This window comes from Vicugna pacos, chromosome 9, assembly GCF_048564905.1.
Source record: "Vicugna pacos chromosome 9, VicPac4, whole genome shotgun sequence".
NCBI lineage: Eukaryota > Metazoa > Chordata > Mammalia > Artiodactyla > Camelidae > Vicugna > Vicugna pacos.
Window position 1 is genome coordinate 73514742 of NC_132995.1, and position 15321 is coordinate 73530062.

The 15321-nt window shown below is 39.6% G+C and overlaps 1 protein-coding gene across 12 annotated transcripts in view; it reads right to left on the reverse strand.

The window, feature by feature from the left end:
- Positions 1-269: 269 nt before the first annotated feature.
- TLCD4 (TLC domain containing 4) overlaps positions 270-15321 on the reverse strand; it is a 76615-nt gene continuing 61563 nt past the window's right edge. For all 12 annotated transcript variants that reach the window (XM_031680412.2, XM_072968166.1, XM_072968164.1 and 9 more), the window contains one exon: positions 270-6121. In XM_031680412.2, coding sequence (XP_031536272.1) covers positions 5803-6121 — 319 coding nt within the window. In that variant the 3' untranslated portion in view covers positions 270-5802. The remainder of the gene's footprint in view (positions 6122-15321) is intronic.

Consider the following 15321-nt stretch of genomic DNA (forward strand, 5'->3'; position numbering starts at 1 on the left):
TTGATTATGTAGCACCATTCTTTCCACTAACAAGCAGGACTGAAATGTTTGCTGAGCCCTCGATTTGCTACAGGGCTGGGACCTGAGAGAGAGAGGGAAGGGGGAAGGGAGGGGGGAGGGAGGGAGAGGGGGGTTAACAAGCTCCACAGGCGTCTTGAAGAGCACATATTAACTTCAGGATTCCGATGCTAGGACAGGTGATTAAGTGAGGACAGTCACTTTTATCATTCATTAATTTCTATTAAAGTGTACACCTTGCAGACTCCAACTCTCGCACTGGATCACTGTGACTTTATTTTTTCCACAAAATACAAAGCTTCACACCACATTATAGTAGTGTTCTAACACAAGAAAACCCCAACATTTTCATGAAGGGGTGATTTATATATAGGATATTGATTTTATACGTTCTTAAAACAATGAAATTGTCATGACAAAGTAATGCCAAACTTGTATAACATGCAGATTATTGCTTAGAACTTGCATATACTTGAAAATGACACGCCTACAAAGTACACAAACATTTCAAAATTTTAAGGGAAATACCTCAAGGTGTCTATTAATCCCTCCAAATAAAGCACAACCAGAAGCAAAAAAGGAAAGAACACTAAATTGCTGTTTTACTTGCTGATAAATCTGAATAACACTGATTTGTAAATTACCAAGTCTTATATTTTATAAATAAAATCAAAGTTCTTCAGCCTTAAGGAAATACACTGGAAGGGATGTTCTCAAAATGTTAATAAATGTCTTCTGAAAAACTTCCAAAATCTGTCAATTAAATATTAATGTGATCTATTACCAGAAAAAACTAGGTATATATCACTATTGCTTTCATATTTACTGCAGTTTTCAAGTAAATTTTTCAAATCAAATCTGTCTAAAATTATTATTGCAAAATAAAATAATTACCAAAAAAAATCTCATAACTCATCCCAGTTACAAGTTAGTAAGAGAGTATTATCAATGCAAAAATTCCTCGAGTAAAAAGTAGACATAATCATATCAGAAGCAAACCAAGCAAGGAACAGAAAAATACATAGCATATTATATTTACAGTTATATTTTTAGGCTTCATCAACCAAAGAAGTAGCAAATACCTTAATGCACACTTAATTACAGAAAGAATTACACAAAGATATAAAGGAAAAAAGTCATAATCATACAGATGATGATTAACCAGTTTTCAGCCAGAGGTATTGTATTTATAGTTTTGAGATTTAGAAATATTTCTCTCTTTTTTTTTTTTTTTTGGTCTCAAATATAGGGCTTGATTTCAAAATTGTCTACTGCTCAGAGGGAATCAGTGTAAACATTTTCAATGCAAACAAGCCAATCGTTAGCTTCACTGCCATCCAAGTATCTTCCAAGGAAAGCATGACCTTATCAAAGCTGATAGAGACAGTTTGAGGTCTGGGCTAAAAAGGGACAGGGCTCAGGTCCTTGGCTGTTGTACTTTGGAAAACACCCTGAGTAACCCATCTGCTGGTAAGCTTGTTTTTAAAAGCAACAAGATTAAAGAGCAGGACACAATAACACTGCCATAGACCCGCACACCCTCCTTGTCACACCCTCCTAACACAGAGCACCCTGGACTCCTCCTCCCCCCGTCCTGGGATGGGAGGAAGGACGCTTAGATAACTGACACGCCTACAGCAAACCGCCGGCTGAAACAGGCTATAAAGCTCTCATTATTGCTAAACCAGTTTAAGAGAAAGAGACTACAAATGTTCCTCGGTAAAACCATACCATCATTAGCTTTGCTTGGTGTTGTAAACTGAGCATTATTACACGCTAAACGGCTTCCTATAGCCTCTTAATAAATTATGGTTTGTCTGTTCGCTACTCAAACTTACTGCAATGCTTTTTTTGTTTCTCAACAAAAGAACATATTTGTGAACTTTTAAATTTGCCTCAATAGACTGGGAAGCTTACAGGTAAGGGGAGTCCCCAAAAGTTGACCTAGAAAGGTGCTGGCAAAAAGGAGGGAGGTGCTGGCGAGGTGTTCAGGGTCATCGGAGGAAGAGCTGGACGCTGGACGGGCTCAAAAGACTCAGAAAGAAAACGAGATGGAGGGACCAGCATCGCTGCTTTTAAGGGCAAATCGGTTGGTTGTGGTGTCTCCTCCAACCACAGGTCCTGCTGGCTTTTCTTTGTTCTAGCACACAGCACATATGCTTCGTGTCAGAACTCCCTTTCAGGACCTGTAGTGTGCCTTCGTCAGCCGGCTGTGGTTAGGGCTGGGGAGGCGTGCGCCCGGGGCCTCTGAGCACGGTGGGGTCTCGGGCCTGTGCCGGTGGGACCCGTGGAGACACGCTGTGCCACATTTCTGATAAAACCGCACGAGATGGCTTCTTACGGGATCCAAAACACACACATACATAGTCTTCTATGAGGTGAAGTGTAACTGATGATTCAACAATTACACGGACTTCCCAGTGTCATCCAACCGACTAACCCACTTAAAGCCAATTCAAATGCATAGGTGCATATTTGGAGTTAAGAGTAACCTAGAAACTGAAATTTGCTCAAACATTTATTTAAATAGTGTCTTTTGGAACATGTTTATTTTCCTTAAAAATGAAGCAGAACAAACATGAACATAACAACACACCTTTCCCCACACATCTCCATGAGAAGAATATTTCTAAACACATCAGAACAAATGGTGTAACCAACAGTAAAGGTGGCTTTTCACACCAGGGAAGAACCATTCTCCACATGTCCAATGCACCTCAGAGAAAGTGTACAATTTAAAACCTGATACTTACAGCAAAAATTTGATTTGAGTCAATAGGTTAAAATTTAGAAGAGTTTGATTCAGACTTCGATTACAACAGTACGGGGTCATCCACAGTCTATCAGTCGCCCTTAGGAATGGTGAAGACATTATTATTTCTCTTAACATAGGGCAAGTCCATAAGACAACAAAATCGAACAAAATTTTGAAATCAAAATTGCATTTCAACTTCCTTTAACATATCAAGACAATTTAAGCAGGAATTCATTTCTTTGCATTCATATATAACTCCATTTTGAGTTTTAAATAAACGCAAATAATATTCATTAAAAAAATTTTTGAGACAAGAATGCAAACTCTATAAACTCAAGCTCAAATTTTTAAATTCTCCCAAATAAAATATAGAATGCAGTCTATGACCTTGCATGCTGTTTAGCTAATTTTCATTCATTTTCAAAGTTTTGTAAGAATTTTTATTTTCTAGAGTACTACACATTCAGGGAACATCTTGATAGTTACAGGTTGTCACTAATCTTTTTCTACAAAAATAGAGTTGCTTAAAAATTTATATCAATTTGCTTTCATTTTCTATAAATATTTTAACAGTGTTAAATATCAGAATGCCTAATAGAATCGTTTAAATTAATCTATGTAGTTCAAAGATTTAACATGTAAAATGTCTAGCAAAAGTTTGTCATTTAATAAATGAAAACTTCATCATTTAATAAATGAGATGTCCTGTCTTTAACTACTTGTATCTTGGGGAGGTGGATACAATCACAGCACAGCCGAGTGCAGCTCCTGTCACGATCTGACTTAAAGGAGCACAGCAGCATGTGGTGTCTTTTCCATCTCACGTCTGTTGTGTGAGGTGAGGAAGTATGCACAATCCACTTCTGGATACTGACTCTGGACGTTAAATGAGCTGTCGCAACACCAGCATAAAACGAGAATCGCCGACAAAGGGAATAACAAACTTGAGCTCGACATGTTGGTACTTGAAATGCACCTACTTAGAGAGGGGCTACACTATTGAAAGGTGCTGTAGTGAAAGTGAAAATGAAGTCTGAAGCATGAAATAGCAACTCTAAGAACTGAAGCTGCTATATGGAAACTCACTAAGATAATATAGCTTTATACTGTCTTCGTTTTGATGGTGGGTTTAAAATCTGTGTTCAGAAACTATAGAAATATCCAAAGAGTCAAAAATATTTATTTCATGTTTTGTTTCTTTCTAAAGGAATGTTATTTCCAAAATAGTTTTCTAATATAAATGTTTTCCTTTTAAAAAGCCATTTTTCTTGCAAAAGAGCAAGAAAAGAACAAAATAAAACCCTGTGCTTTCCTACCCCTCTGAACAGTCAGTACATGTTTAAGTGCCGATGTGGAGAAGGCACTAAATGTAGTAACAAATGATCAGTGTACTATTAGTAAACTTAGAAACAAATACCTATATTTTTACATTCCTTTAATTCTTTCAAAAATTAGTGTACCTGGTATAAGCCAATCTACTTCATTGTATCCTTTTGTTACTGACCGAGATTTCAATTGTCTTCTTTAAATGTTCTAAAACTTACCAGGCTCTATCTGCACTGGACAGTCAGGTCAAATCAAATCAAGTGAAATCAAAAGTCTGGAAATATCCAGCTAGCCTCCCTTCATCATCACAACATGAACAATGAGAGTGAATCAAACCTTCTCCTTCAAGCTGAGAAACTGAACGGATTAGGTCTTTTGGTTTAGGTTCAATTAAATTCAAGTATGTACCACTGATTAATTTTTTTCCTTTAGGTAAGAGCGATCATTAAAGTCAAGTGCTTCAGAAAAATAAATAAAAGCAATAACAACTAACTATGTAATTCTATATTTAGGTTGTAGGGACCAAAGCGAAAGCGAACATAAACTCACACAAACAGGAGGGAAAGAAGAGTCACCAGTCGCTTAGCCTCACATAAAACAGTAACGTTGATCATCAGAACACTTGGATTAAATTATCTTTTTCCTGTCCTTTAGGAAGGATAGAAATTCAAACACTCAAAATGCTGATTAAGCAAGCATGAGTGTAAATTGTGAGTAAAATATGAATACTGATTTTTTTTTTTTTTGTAGTTTTGGTCTCATCAAGAAGAGGCCTACTTTAGAAGCATGAAAAATACATACTGCAAAAGACTTTGGTGCTAATGACGCTGGATTCTGAACTCAGGGGAGGTTCTGCAAATAGAATAATGTTTTTCATAGAAAAAGTGCAAAGGAAGCAGAGAGACACAGCAGTGTTAAAGCTTTTTTCTTAATGACTCCTCCTATTAGCCTAACCCCTCATCTATAACATGCATGTTTCGAAGGACAAATTCACCGTTTAAGCTCTATTAGAGCTGCCTTAAGCTTTACTACAAAAGAAAAAAGCAATAATTTGACAAAATGTTAAAAACAGAAATAATAAAGTGATGTCAGAAGAAATCGAAAAATGTAGGAAATATTTTCCGTAACTGAACTAACTAAAGATTCCCAAATAAATAAAATACTTCCTCATTAGTAGGTGATGGCACATATATAACAAAAAAAAGACATCAGTTCTAATGGCCTAAGAAAAAGAACATTTCAACAATTTGGAAATTAAACCTTACCCAGGTATTACAGCCATAGTAAGAAGTGAGTGCAGTACAACAAAACGTGGAGAGCTATTTACAGATTTAAAAGCAGTTCCCATTCTTTCAAAATTGGTGACGTAAAACCAAGTGCACCAAATTAGCACAGTCATCTTTTCACAGAGAAAAATACCAATGCAGGTTAACAGATTGCCAAAAAGATCCATCACCATATTTATAATTTTTATTTAGACCTTTAAGATTTTATCCATGCTTATGATGCCAAAGAAGTTCAAAAAATAAATCTCAGGATAGAAATTAAATTTCAGTTTCTCTTTTCTAAAGGTTAAAAAAAGACCCTGAAACCCTGGATGACAAGTGTAATTAATAAACAAGCACAAGAACATGCCAAGAATTCACCCTATCAGCAGGTGTGACACGGGTAGTAATGAAGTAATGCTTATCAATAGCCCTCTTTTAGTTGAGCTTCCCATTCTGAAGACTCTTTTTGGCTTTCTCCTGTCTGATGAGAGAGATGACTTTGATGCACCCCTTTGAAATTTTGATCATCCACATGACGTTCATCACATCCAAAACTAAACAAGAAGAGATCCAGACAGATTGAACTAAAACTCCAAGCCTCAAGTAGGCTTCTGTTCCCAACACGGAATATACATAGCCATACAAAGGAGGTATCGAGACAATCCGCACGACGAAGAACACCACTGTCATGAGTATCCCATTGATGACGTTCGCCCTGGAAAACTTAGGATACTTCAGAGCTTCAAAGAACCACCTGGGAAAAAAGTAAAGAACCATCACCTTTATTCTGCATCTCTGAGGGTTAACAATTTGAATTTTAGTTTTTAGTGTTTAAAATTCAGTGAACATTCCCCTGAGATTTACATGGCAAGGCCAAGGGCCTAGAATAGTCAACATAATCCTGAAAAAGAACAAAATTGGTAGATTCACGTGCAAGACTTACTAGGAAGCTACAGCAATCAAGACAGCATGGCATTGATGAAAGAACAGACAAACAGATCAGAGAGCCCAGAAATAGACCCACACAGATATACTCAGCTGATGTTTGACAACTAAAGGTAACTTAAATGGAGAGAGATTAGTCTTTTCAACAAACCGTTCTGGAACAGATAGGTATCCGCATGTAGAAAAATGAACCTAGGCAGAGACCTCACATCTTACACAAAAATTAACTCAAAATGGACCACAGACTTAAAAGTAAAATGCAAAACTATAAAACTTCAGGAAGAAAACATAGGGGAAAAAAATCTATATAATCTTGATTTGGGTGATAGTATTTTAGATATAATACCAAAGGCATGATCTATAGGAGAAAATATTAGCAAGGTAGACTTCACTAAAATTAAAACCTTGCTCTGTGAAAGGCACTGCTAAAAGAAAATGAAAAGACATCCAAGTACTGGGAGAGAATAAATATTCAAAATACAAACATGATGAAGTACTTGTATCCAAAATATATAAAGAACTCTTAAAACTCAACAATAAGGAAACAACCCAACTATAACATGGGCAAAAGATCTTAAACATGCCATCAGAGAAGATATGTGGAAGAAAAAGAAACATATAAAAAGATGTTAAACACCATTTGTCATTAGAAAAATGTAAATTAAAACAATGATATACTATGACCTATCTATTAGAATGAGTAAAATCCATAAATCTGACAACACCAATTGCTGGCAAGGATGTGGAACAAGAGGAACACTCATTCATTGTTGGTGGGAATGCAAAATGATAAAGCCAGTTTGGAAGACAATATTACAGTTACAATGCTAAACATATTCATGGCACACAATCCAACAATTGCACTCCTAAGTATTTTTCTATTTGATTTCAAAATATATGTCCAAAAACCTGCATGCAAATGTTTACACCAGCTATATTCATAACTGCCCAAAACTGGAGGCAACCAAAATGTTATTCAGTAGGTGAATGGATAAGCAAGCAAATTGTGGTACCAACATACAATAGACTACTACTCAGCAATAAAAAGGAACAAATTATCAATTGATATAACACCATGGATGAATCTTAAATGCATATTGATAAATCAAAGAAACCAGTCTGAAAATGCTACCTATTGTATGAATCCATTTATATTACATTCTGGAAAGAGCAAAACTAAAAAGACAGAAAACAGATCAGTGGTTGCCAGAGGTTCAGGGAGAGGAGAGGGCAGAACAGGTGAAGCACAGCGACACTTCAGGGTGGAGAAACAACTCTGTATCATACTGTAGCAGTGGATACATAAAGTTACACAACCGTTAAAACTCAAAGAACAGCATGAAGAGTGCATGCAAATTTTTAAAAATCAATTTTAGGAGGTTGGGGGATGCCAGGCAGAATGTAGACCATGACAAAAGAATCTAATTGCATTCCAAATACATGACATGACCTCACTGAAGGGAGCAGGGTAAAAAGACATGACTTATGTAACTTTGAAAATGAATTAAGACTGTAAGACTAAAGACAAAAGAAACTGTACACAGGCACTATACTCTAAGCTAGTAAAATTGTGTCTCGTGGGGGAACAGGTTAACAATTGTGAAATAATTATATACGTATATTGGGTTTTAACAAGTAAGTAAATTTTGTTTGATGGTGAAGTGGGGACCAGGTTTCTCATTGTTGGAGTGGAAAGTTACAGACAATTCAGTTTAATTACAAGGCTAGAGTGGTCCATATGCTACTGGATTAGAGTTGGAAACTTCAGTATGAACTCATGCTTAGCTTAATACAGATATAAAGATGGACACATACAGAAATAATTATAGACATGTGTGTATGCACAAGTTAGTATATTTCCAAGTTGTCATCAGAAAGGGCATAGAACCAATAATGCCCCAGTAGCAGTGAGCACACCCAGGTCCCAGATTTTGGTTCCTAATACCAGGCTCCAATAAAAGGAATCAAGATTCCTTGAGAAATGGCTGATTCTAGGGCTGGGAAAGAGAATACACAATATAAATCTAGAGTATTTTTTAGTGTCAGAAAGTAAGGAAGTGCTCAAAAAACACACACACACACACACACACACACAAAATGATGAGGTTATGTAAAAGGGATGTAGAACCCAACTGAAAGAGTTTCCAACAGCAAAAGCTGTAACCATTTGAACTAATAATGTAGGATTGGGTTCAAACCCAAAGGATAAAATACATGTCCATGAAGCCATAGTAATACAAATGAATGAATGAATGAATAAGGGAGAAAAGATAAATATCCTAAATAATTACCAATAACGTAAGTAAATATTTCTCCCTCGTGAAGAGTCATGCTTCACGAGGGACTCTGTGTAGCGACTTCCTTCCCAAGAGCTCAGTACAGAGGCAGGTGGGGTGGAAACAGCAGCTTTAAACCTGAGAAACCTTACAAACCCCAGCTCTGCCAGGTGAACGAGGTGAACACCCACAGTGATAAGCCATGTTTATGTACGAAGTCCTGATATAACGTATATGGGAACCCTCTGTATCCCCCTTGAAACTTTTCTGTTAGTCTAAAATTATTCTCAAGTAAAACCTTTATTTCTTAAGAATTCAGTGAGTATTTGCTTTATTCTACTTTTTCCTCCTTAAAAACAAATCCATCTTGCCTAATTTTACCTCATTACATTTTAGATGTTAAATTGTAAACGCAGTAAAATATAGTCATGTATCTTAATATTGAACTTGACTGAATTAGTCATGACTAAGCTAGAAACTTCTCATCCTCAGAAACTAAACATTAACTGTTAAAATACACCTGAAAATAGTTTACTGAGAGATTAAAATATCAAATAGAAATAACCTGAAGGGTAAGAGAGGTATTACAATATACAAGTTCATGCAGGGGGTGAAGCGAGAGGGGTTAAATTATTCAAGGCAGTTAAAAAAGAAACCAGTTAGGTAGCAATGGTCAAATTAATAAAATAATATCACAAATAGGAAAAATGTCACTGAAGCAGTAAAGTCAACATTTTTTGCTCTGTTGAGATCTCCGATCCCCCAGCTGACTCTGCTCCAGAGATTTTCCCCCTCTTATCCTCAGCCATTCATTTCTCTGACTATACGGTGGCCTTGGGCTTAATCAGAAATGCTACACCTCAAATAACTCTCCCCTTCTTAGCACAGCTCGCAGTTCCCCACGTTTCCCATCACTCAGTTGCATCTAAACCTCCTCTCTGACCGTCCACTCCCAGTCGCTCACTACCAGCCTGTAATCACTTCCTCCCCACTCCCTGAACTCGGCTAGCTCCCGGACACGCACCAGCACCCTTGGTTCCCTCACTTCATCTGTCTCACTGTCTTGCCCGTGCCCACCCTCTCATCAAGCCCGCTTTCCTTAGGCAGGGGGGACAGAGGGAAGGAGGGCACCATGCTCTGCAGTCAGAACGCCAGGGTTCAAAGCCTGCCCTGGCCCCTCAGCTGCTGCGCGGTCTCACCTCTCTGCGTCTGACCTCCGGTGCTCAGTTTTATCTCTGCAACCAGGGGCAACGACAGTACCTCCCTCACACTGTGGAGCAGCTAGGACACACAGTAAGAATGCCTCCACACTAAGAGCTCAGTCGATAGCTGTTCTTACTCAGCAGCACTGATATTAAGATAATGGCACACAGATCATTTAAAGAGATCTGAACTTCAACTGAATTCTCGAATTTGCTCAGTGGGGCTGTTCCTTTCACTTGACTCCACAGTCTCCAAAGGATTGCTTCCAAACCTCCGTCTCCCCAGTCAAGCCACTTCCCTGCTTCATTCGCTTCCACTCCTCAGTCCTATCAGACGAGCTGGCCTCTTCTACTACCAGCTTACAGGCCGTCAGCCCTGGGCCCCTCCAGCTCGGACCCTAAGGCCTCAGATCTGCTTCTCAGGCATCTTCTTCTACCTCTGTGTTCAGACGAAGAAATTTCCCTTGCCCTCTCCACGGCCAGCTGCCTCTGCCCCAAGCTCCGTACTGAGGTGGACTCCGGTCCACCACTCATGCCCTTTCCCTTGCTCCAGCTAGTTCCCCATCCATAGATTCATTTTTTCCTTCTCTCTTACCAACACGCCCAGTTCTTCCTAATCCAAAAATTTCTCCTTCTCTGCTTGTCTTCCCTATCAGACTTTTAAAAAGAGAAATCAACCGTGGATTCACAGGCATTCTTGCTGTGCTTGCGGTACAATATGATGGCATGCCCCTACAAAAGAAATCGGTCCCCAGGGCCTCCCTATAGCCAAGACAGTGGCTGTGTCTTAGCTTTCACCCCGCGTGGCTTTCCTACAGCACGCGACACTGCCAGCATCTCGCTTCCCTCTCTCCTCTCCTGTTTCCATGAGACTGTTTCCTCTTGATTCCCTAACCACACTTTCCTAGTCTCCGCTTCCTCTGCCTGTCCCTTCGACACTTGTGCCTCCCAAGCACACTTCCTTCCATCTGCTCTGCCAAGGCCATTTCATCCATCCTCAGGGGCCTGAGGGGCTCAGAATGAGCTCCCTAAAATGTGCCACTTTGGCGAGCAGAACATTTTGAGCTGAAAGCAATTAAGACCCAACAGACTCAAGAAAAATTCCCACCTCCCCTTTAACCACCTAAAAAGAATATAGACAGGTGGTCTGGCCCACAGAGAGAGCTATTACCAGAGGTCACTTTTTATCTAAACAAACTTTTTATCTGGATGGCAACACACACATCTCATTACCAATATCTGATCTTCTTATCGTCCTGAGAATCAGCCTCCTCCCCAGGCCCCTGTTCCATTCCTTGGCTCAGGGGCTCATTCTATTGCCCAGCCGTGGGTCTCACTGTCCTTGTGGGACCCCCATGTGTATGTAATTAAGTTTCCTTTTCTCCTGTTAATCTGCCTTATGTCAATTTGATTTTTAGACCTGCCAAAGAACCTAGACGGGTAGAGGAGAAATTTTTCCTCCTCAAAAGCTCAATGCCCTGACACAAATCTCTGATTTCAAGTTCTCTCTTAAATTCTACCTGCAGTTCTGTATTTCTGACTTAATGCTGAGCATATTCACCTGACAAACACAAATTCTCAAATATGCCTAAAACCAAGGCCCTACTCCATGCCTAACTTCCCCTTCCCCCATGACCACCACCACAGAAAACTGCCTATTTCTCTTCCAAACCTCCAATATTAATCAATAAAATCACCACTGACTTAGCCATCCAATCAGAAACCTGGAGCCACCCCCTCTAGACTGCCCCTAGTAACCAAGCCCTATCCATTTTGTCTCCGAAAATTCTTCCTAATCCTTCTGATTCATCCCATTCCCACTGCGGTCATTAAAATGCTTGGTCCTCGGTGTCTCTCACTGGCTGACCACAACATCCCAGCTCCACGTTCCCAGCCGTGTTTCTCTGACACCACACAGCCTACGTTGCGCTTAGCCCAGCCCACTTCCTGTTCTCCAGCGCCTGGTGCACTTTCCACACGTTTGGTTGTCTGGAGGGGTGATCACCTGCAGAGCCAGACTTCAGGAGCTTGTGCTTTGGCTTTACCGTGCAGTCACCCCGTTCATCTCCGGCCAGTTTCCCCCATGACGGCTGCCTGGTCTTTAAGCCAGTCTTCCAGAGGAACCAACTCAAACATTAATTCAAGACGATATAACATTTATGTAATTGTCCTTATCTTGCCCTCTCGTGTCAGAAGGACCACTTATTTTACTGGAATCTCTCTCTTCTTACCTAATGAGAACACTCCTTCAACCCAACAAAGAAAGGCTCACAGTCTGTGAGTAGCTGTGTGGAATCTGAGAGGAGAAAGGAGCAGGAGGAAGCAGGCAGACAGGCGTGCGGGGAGGAAGGAGAGAGGGAAGACAGTCTTTCCTCCCCACCCACAGTCACTATTCGGATGGGCGTAAAAGCCAGCAGATTGCACGTGTTTGTAATCTTCCCCGGCATCTTGGCACAAATCATGGCAACGGTACCAAACGGTACTAGTCCAGTCGCCATTGTGGTCCTTACCGTTGCATATTTCCACCTAAAAAGGGGGCGGGTGGGGGAGAATTTCACCTAAGAATGTCCTTGATGAAGCAGTAAGGATGATTCATCTGATTAACTCACGACATTTGACTATATGCCCTTTCAATAGTCTGTGTGATAAAATGGAAAGTACACATACAGTACTTCTGCTGCAAGTAAACAGTTGTCTGGAAGAAAAACCCTTGGATGATGATTTGAATTGTGGGCTAAACTGTCTACTTTTCCCATAGAAGACCATTTCTACTTGAAAGAATAACTAAGTAAAAATGGTTACTCAGACGTGGGTATCCGGCAGGCATTTTCTTCAAAAATGAACAAAGTGAGCTTGTCAAATCAAGGAAAGAACTTGACAGTATTTACTGTCGATGACAAAACATGAACTTTCAAATGACAAAAATCAGAATTTTGGAAAATTTGTGTCTGCCACTGTAAGTTTGATAACCTCCCAATATTTAAAGCTTTTCTGATGAGATCAGTAGTAACATTAACCAATGTGGGCTTTTTAAATATTATCTAATAAATGTATCAGCATTTATTATAAGACCTACATAACTCAGTGAACCAGTATTTTCCAAATGATCAAGACATGATGATACAAAATTATGCATGGGTAAAAGACTCAAAGCACAGGAGGGACGAATGGATTGAATGCACAGTGTATGAAAAGTTCAGCTGACATAGTTTCAGATTCCACATGTAACTAACCTTTAAGAAACTATCTCCTGGTATATTTTGATGCAGTATTACAAGAATATCCACAGTTATTTGAAAAGGTTGCTAAAATACCCCTCCCTTTTCCGACTACACTATTAACTCAGAGAGGCAGATTTTTTTATATATTTCAGACAGAACAACATTTCACAACAGACCGAAAAACAGAAGCAGACTTGAGAATCCAGCTATCATGCTAGAATTCTATCACGCTAGACATTAAAAGATTTGCAAAAATGTACAATAATTCTGTACAATGACAGAATGACTGTTCTCATGGAAAATTTTTCATTTTGGCAATGTAGTTATTTTTCACATACACAAAAAACATTATGTTAACATGAAATGTTACAGTTAATAGTTAATAACTTAATAAATATTTTTAAATGTTTCTGTTTTAATTTCCAATCTGGTAACTATCAATAGCTATAAGCCTACAGGAAATAAGAGTTTATTCAGGTCCTCAATAACTTATGAGATAAACAAGTTTGAGAACAGCTGTTTTATACCATTAATGCCAGCACTTTTTTCCTGCCCTTTTCCACATAATGTCTTATTTTTACTAACTTCTTATTTTATGTTTTTAAGTCCTATGTTCTCAAACACAGATTTGACACCAGACGCTCCCCTTGAAGCTCCCTGAGGCAGGGATGGGGACATTCAGGTATGAGATGGAGTCAATAAATCCTGAATGAATGTATTAAGGGGCTTAGGTACAAGTTTTAATAAGGTATTTAACCTTAATCGCAATTCAAAACTATGTCCTCATGACAAGTAAGGGCATTCGGCAAAAAAGAAGTTACCACCGTTAAGTTGCTTTTTATAAAAAGAAGCCTGATGCTTGAGTGTAACCCAGCAGCAGAAAGCTAACGGAAGCCCAGGTGTCTAAGCTTCACACCCCACCACATGCATCCATGCGCCTTCTTATACCATACAAAGGTCTAAAATAGAATGTAAAAATACCACCAACTCTAAAGAAAACAATTAAACTGTGGAAAACTCTGACAGCATTTATGTGGCTGTGCTAAACTTTGTTACACTCTCCTTCTGCTCCATGATACCATCTCTTGCTCATCTTCCAACCCCACTTCTCAATTTCTTAATCTGCAAAAGACTCGAAGCTTTTAAATAATAGAATAGCATAGCTTTTTACTATAAAATTAAAGAATAAATTAAACTATCTCTAATACTATGATTTCTCAAAAAGAGTTTCAAACAAAAAAAATTGAAGTTTCTTTAAGGGTCAAAGTTGATGTTTCTCCTCCTTCAAAATCCACATCTGAATCATATTCAAGAGACAGACCTTGCTAAGGCTTAATGGATCACCTCTCAGGAACCATTCATCCAAAAAGCAACTAAATAACTGCTATGTGCAAGACAGTGTGCGGACGCTGGACCACACAAAGTTCAACAAAATATGGCTCCTGACCTAATGAAAGGCAGAGATAAATAAGAAACAGAAAAAAGAGAGAGAGAGAACATTACAATAAAGTATATTTATCATAAAGGTACAACTGTGCGTCGCTGTTACAGAAGCACAGGTGAGGGACACCCAAGCAGGCCTGGAAGAGACAGGGGTTGGGGAAGGAAACGACCCCTGTGCTGAGCCCTGAAGGGTAAGTGAGGAGCCAGGAGGCCTTTCCAGCACAGGAACAGGTTGGAGCGAGAGATTTTTGAGGGAAAATGTGCAGAAAAAGAGAAGACAGCTCCACCTGGAGAGCTTTCTGTCACGTGACAAGCCCATACTTGACCCTGGAAGTGCAGGAGCCACTGGCAGGGGCTAACCAGGGGAGCTACGTGTTCATTTTTATGTTTTAGGGAGATCGCCGTGGAAGACAAGAACACAAAAGAGATGAGAAAGGAAGAGGGTGGAGGCAGGCAGCCTGTCTAGAGCAGGAATCAGCAAACTTCTTCCAGAAAGGGCCAGAGACTAAACACAGAGGAAGGGGCTTTAGAAGCTGCGCCGTCTCCGTCACATCTAGCCAGCTCTGCGCTGCGGGGTAAAGGCCGTCGCGGTGCACGTGCAAGCCCGCTGCGCTCCGGTGCAGCTGCACTTGCAAAACAGGAGGCAGGTCTGACCTTCAAGCCTCAGCTTGCCGACCCCAGTCTAGAACAGCACTGTCCAAGAGGGCTTGCTGCAACAACGAACCGTTCCACAGACGTCCTGCCCGATCTGACAGACACTAGCCACACGGGACTCCGAAGCGCTTGAAATGTTACAAGTTAGACTGAGGAACTGAATCTTTAATTTTACTTACTTTTAATTAAATTGCATGTAAATAGTCACATGTG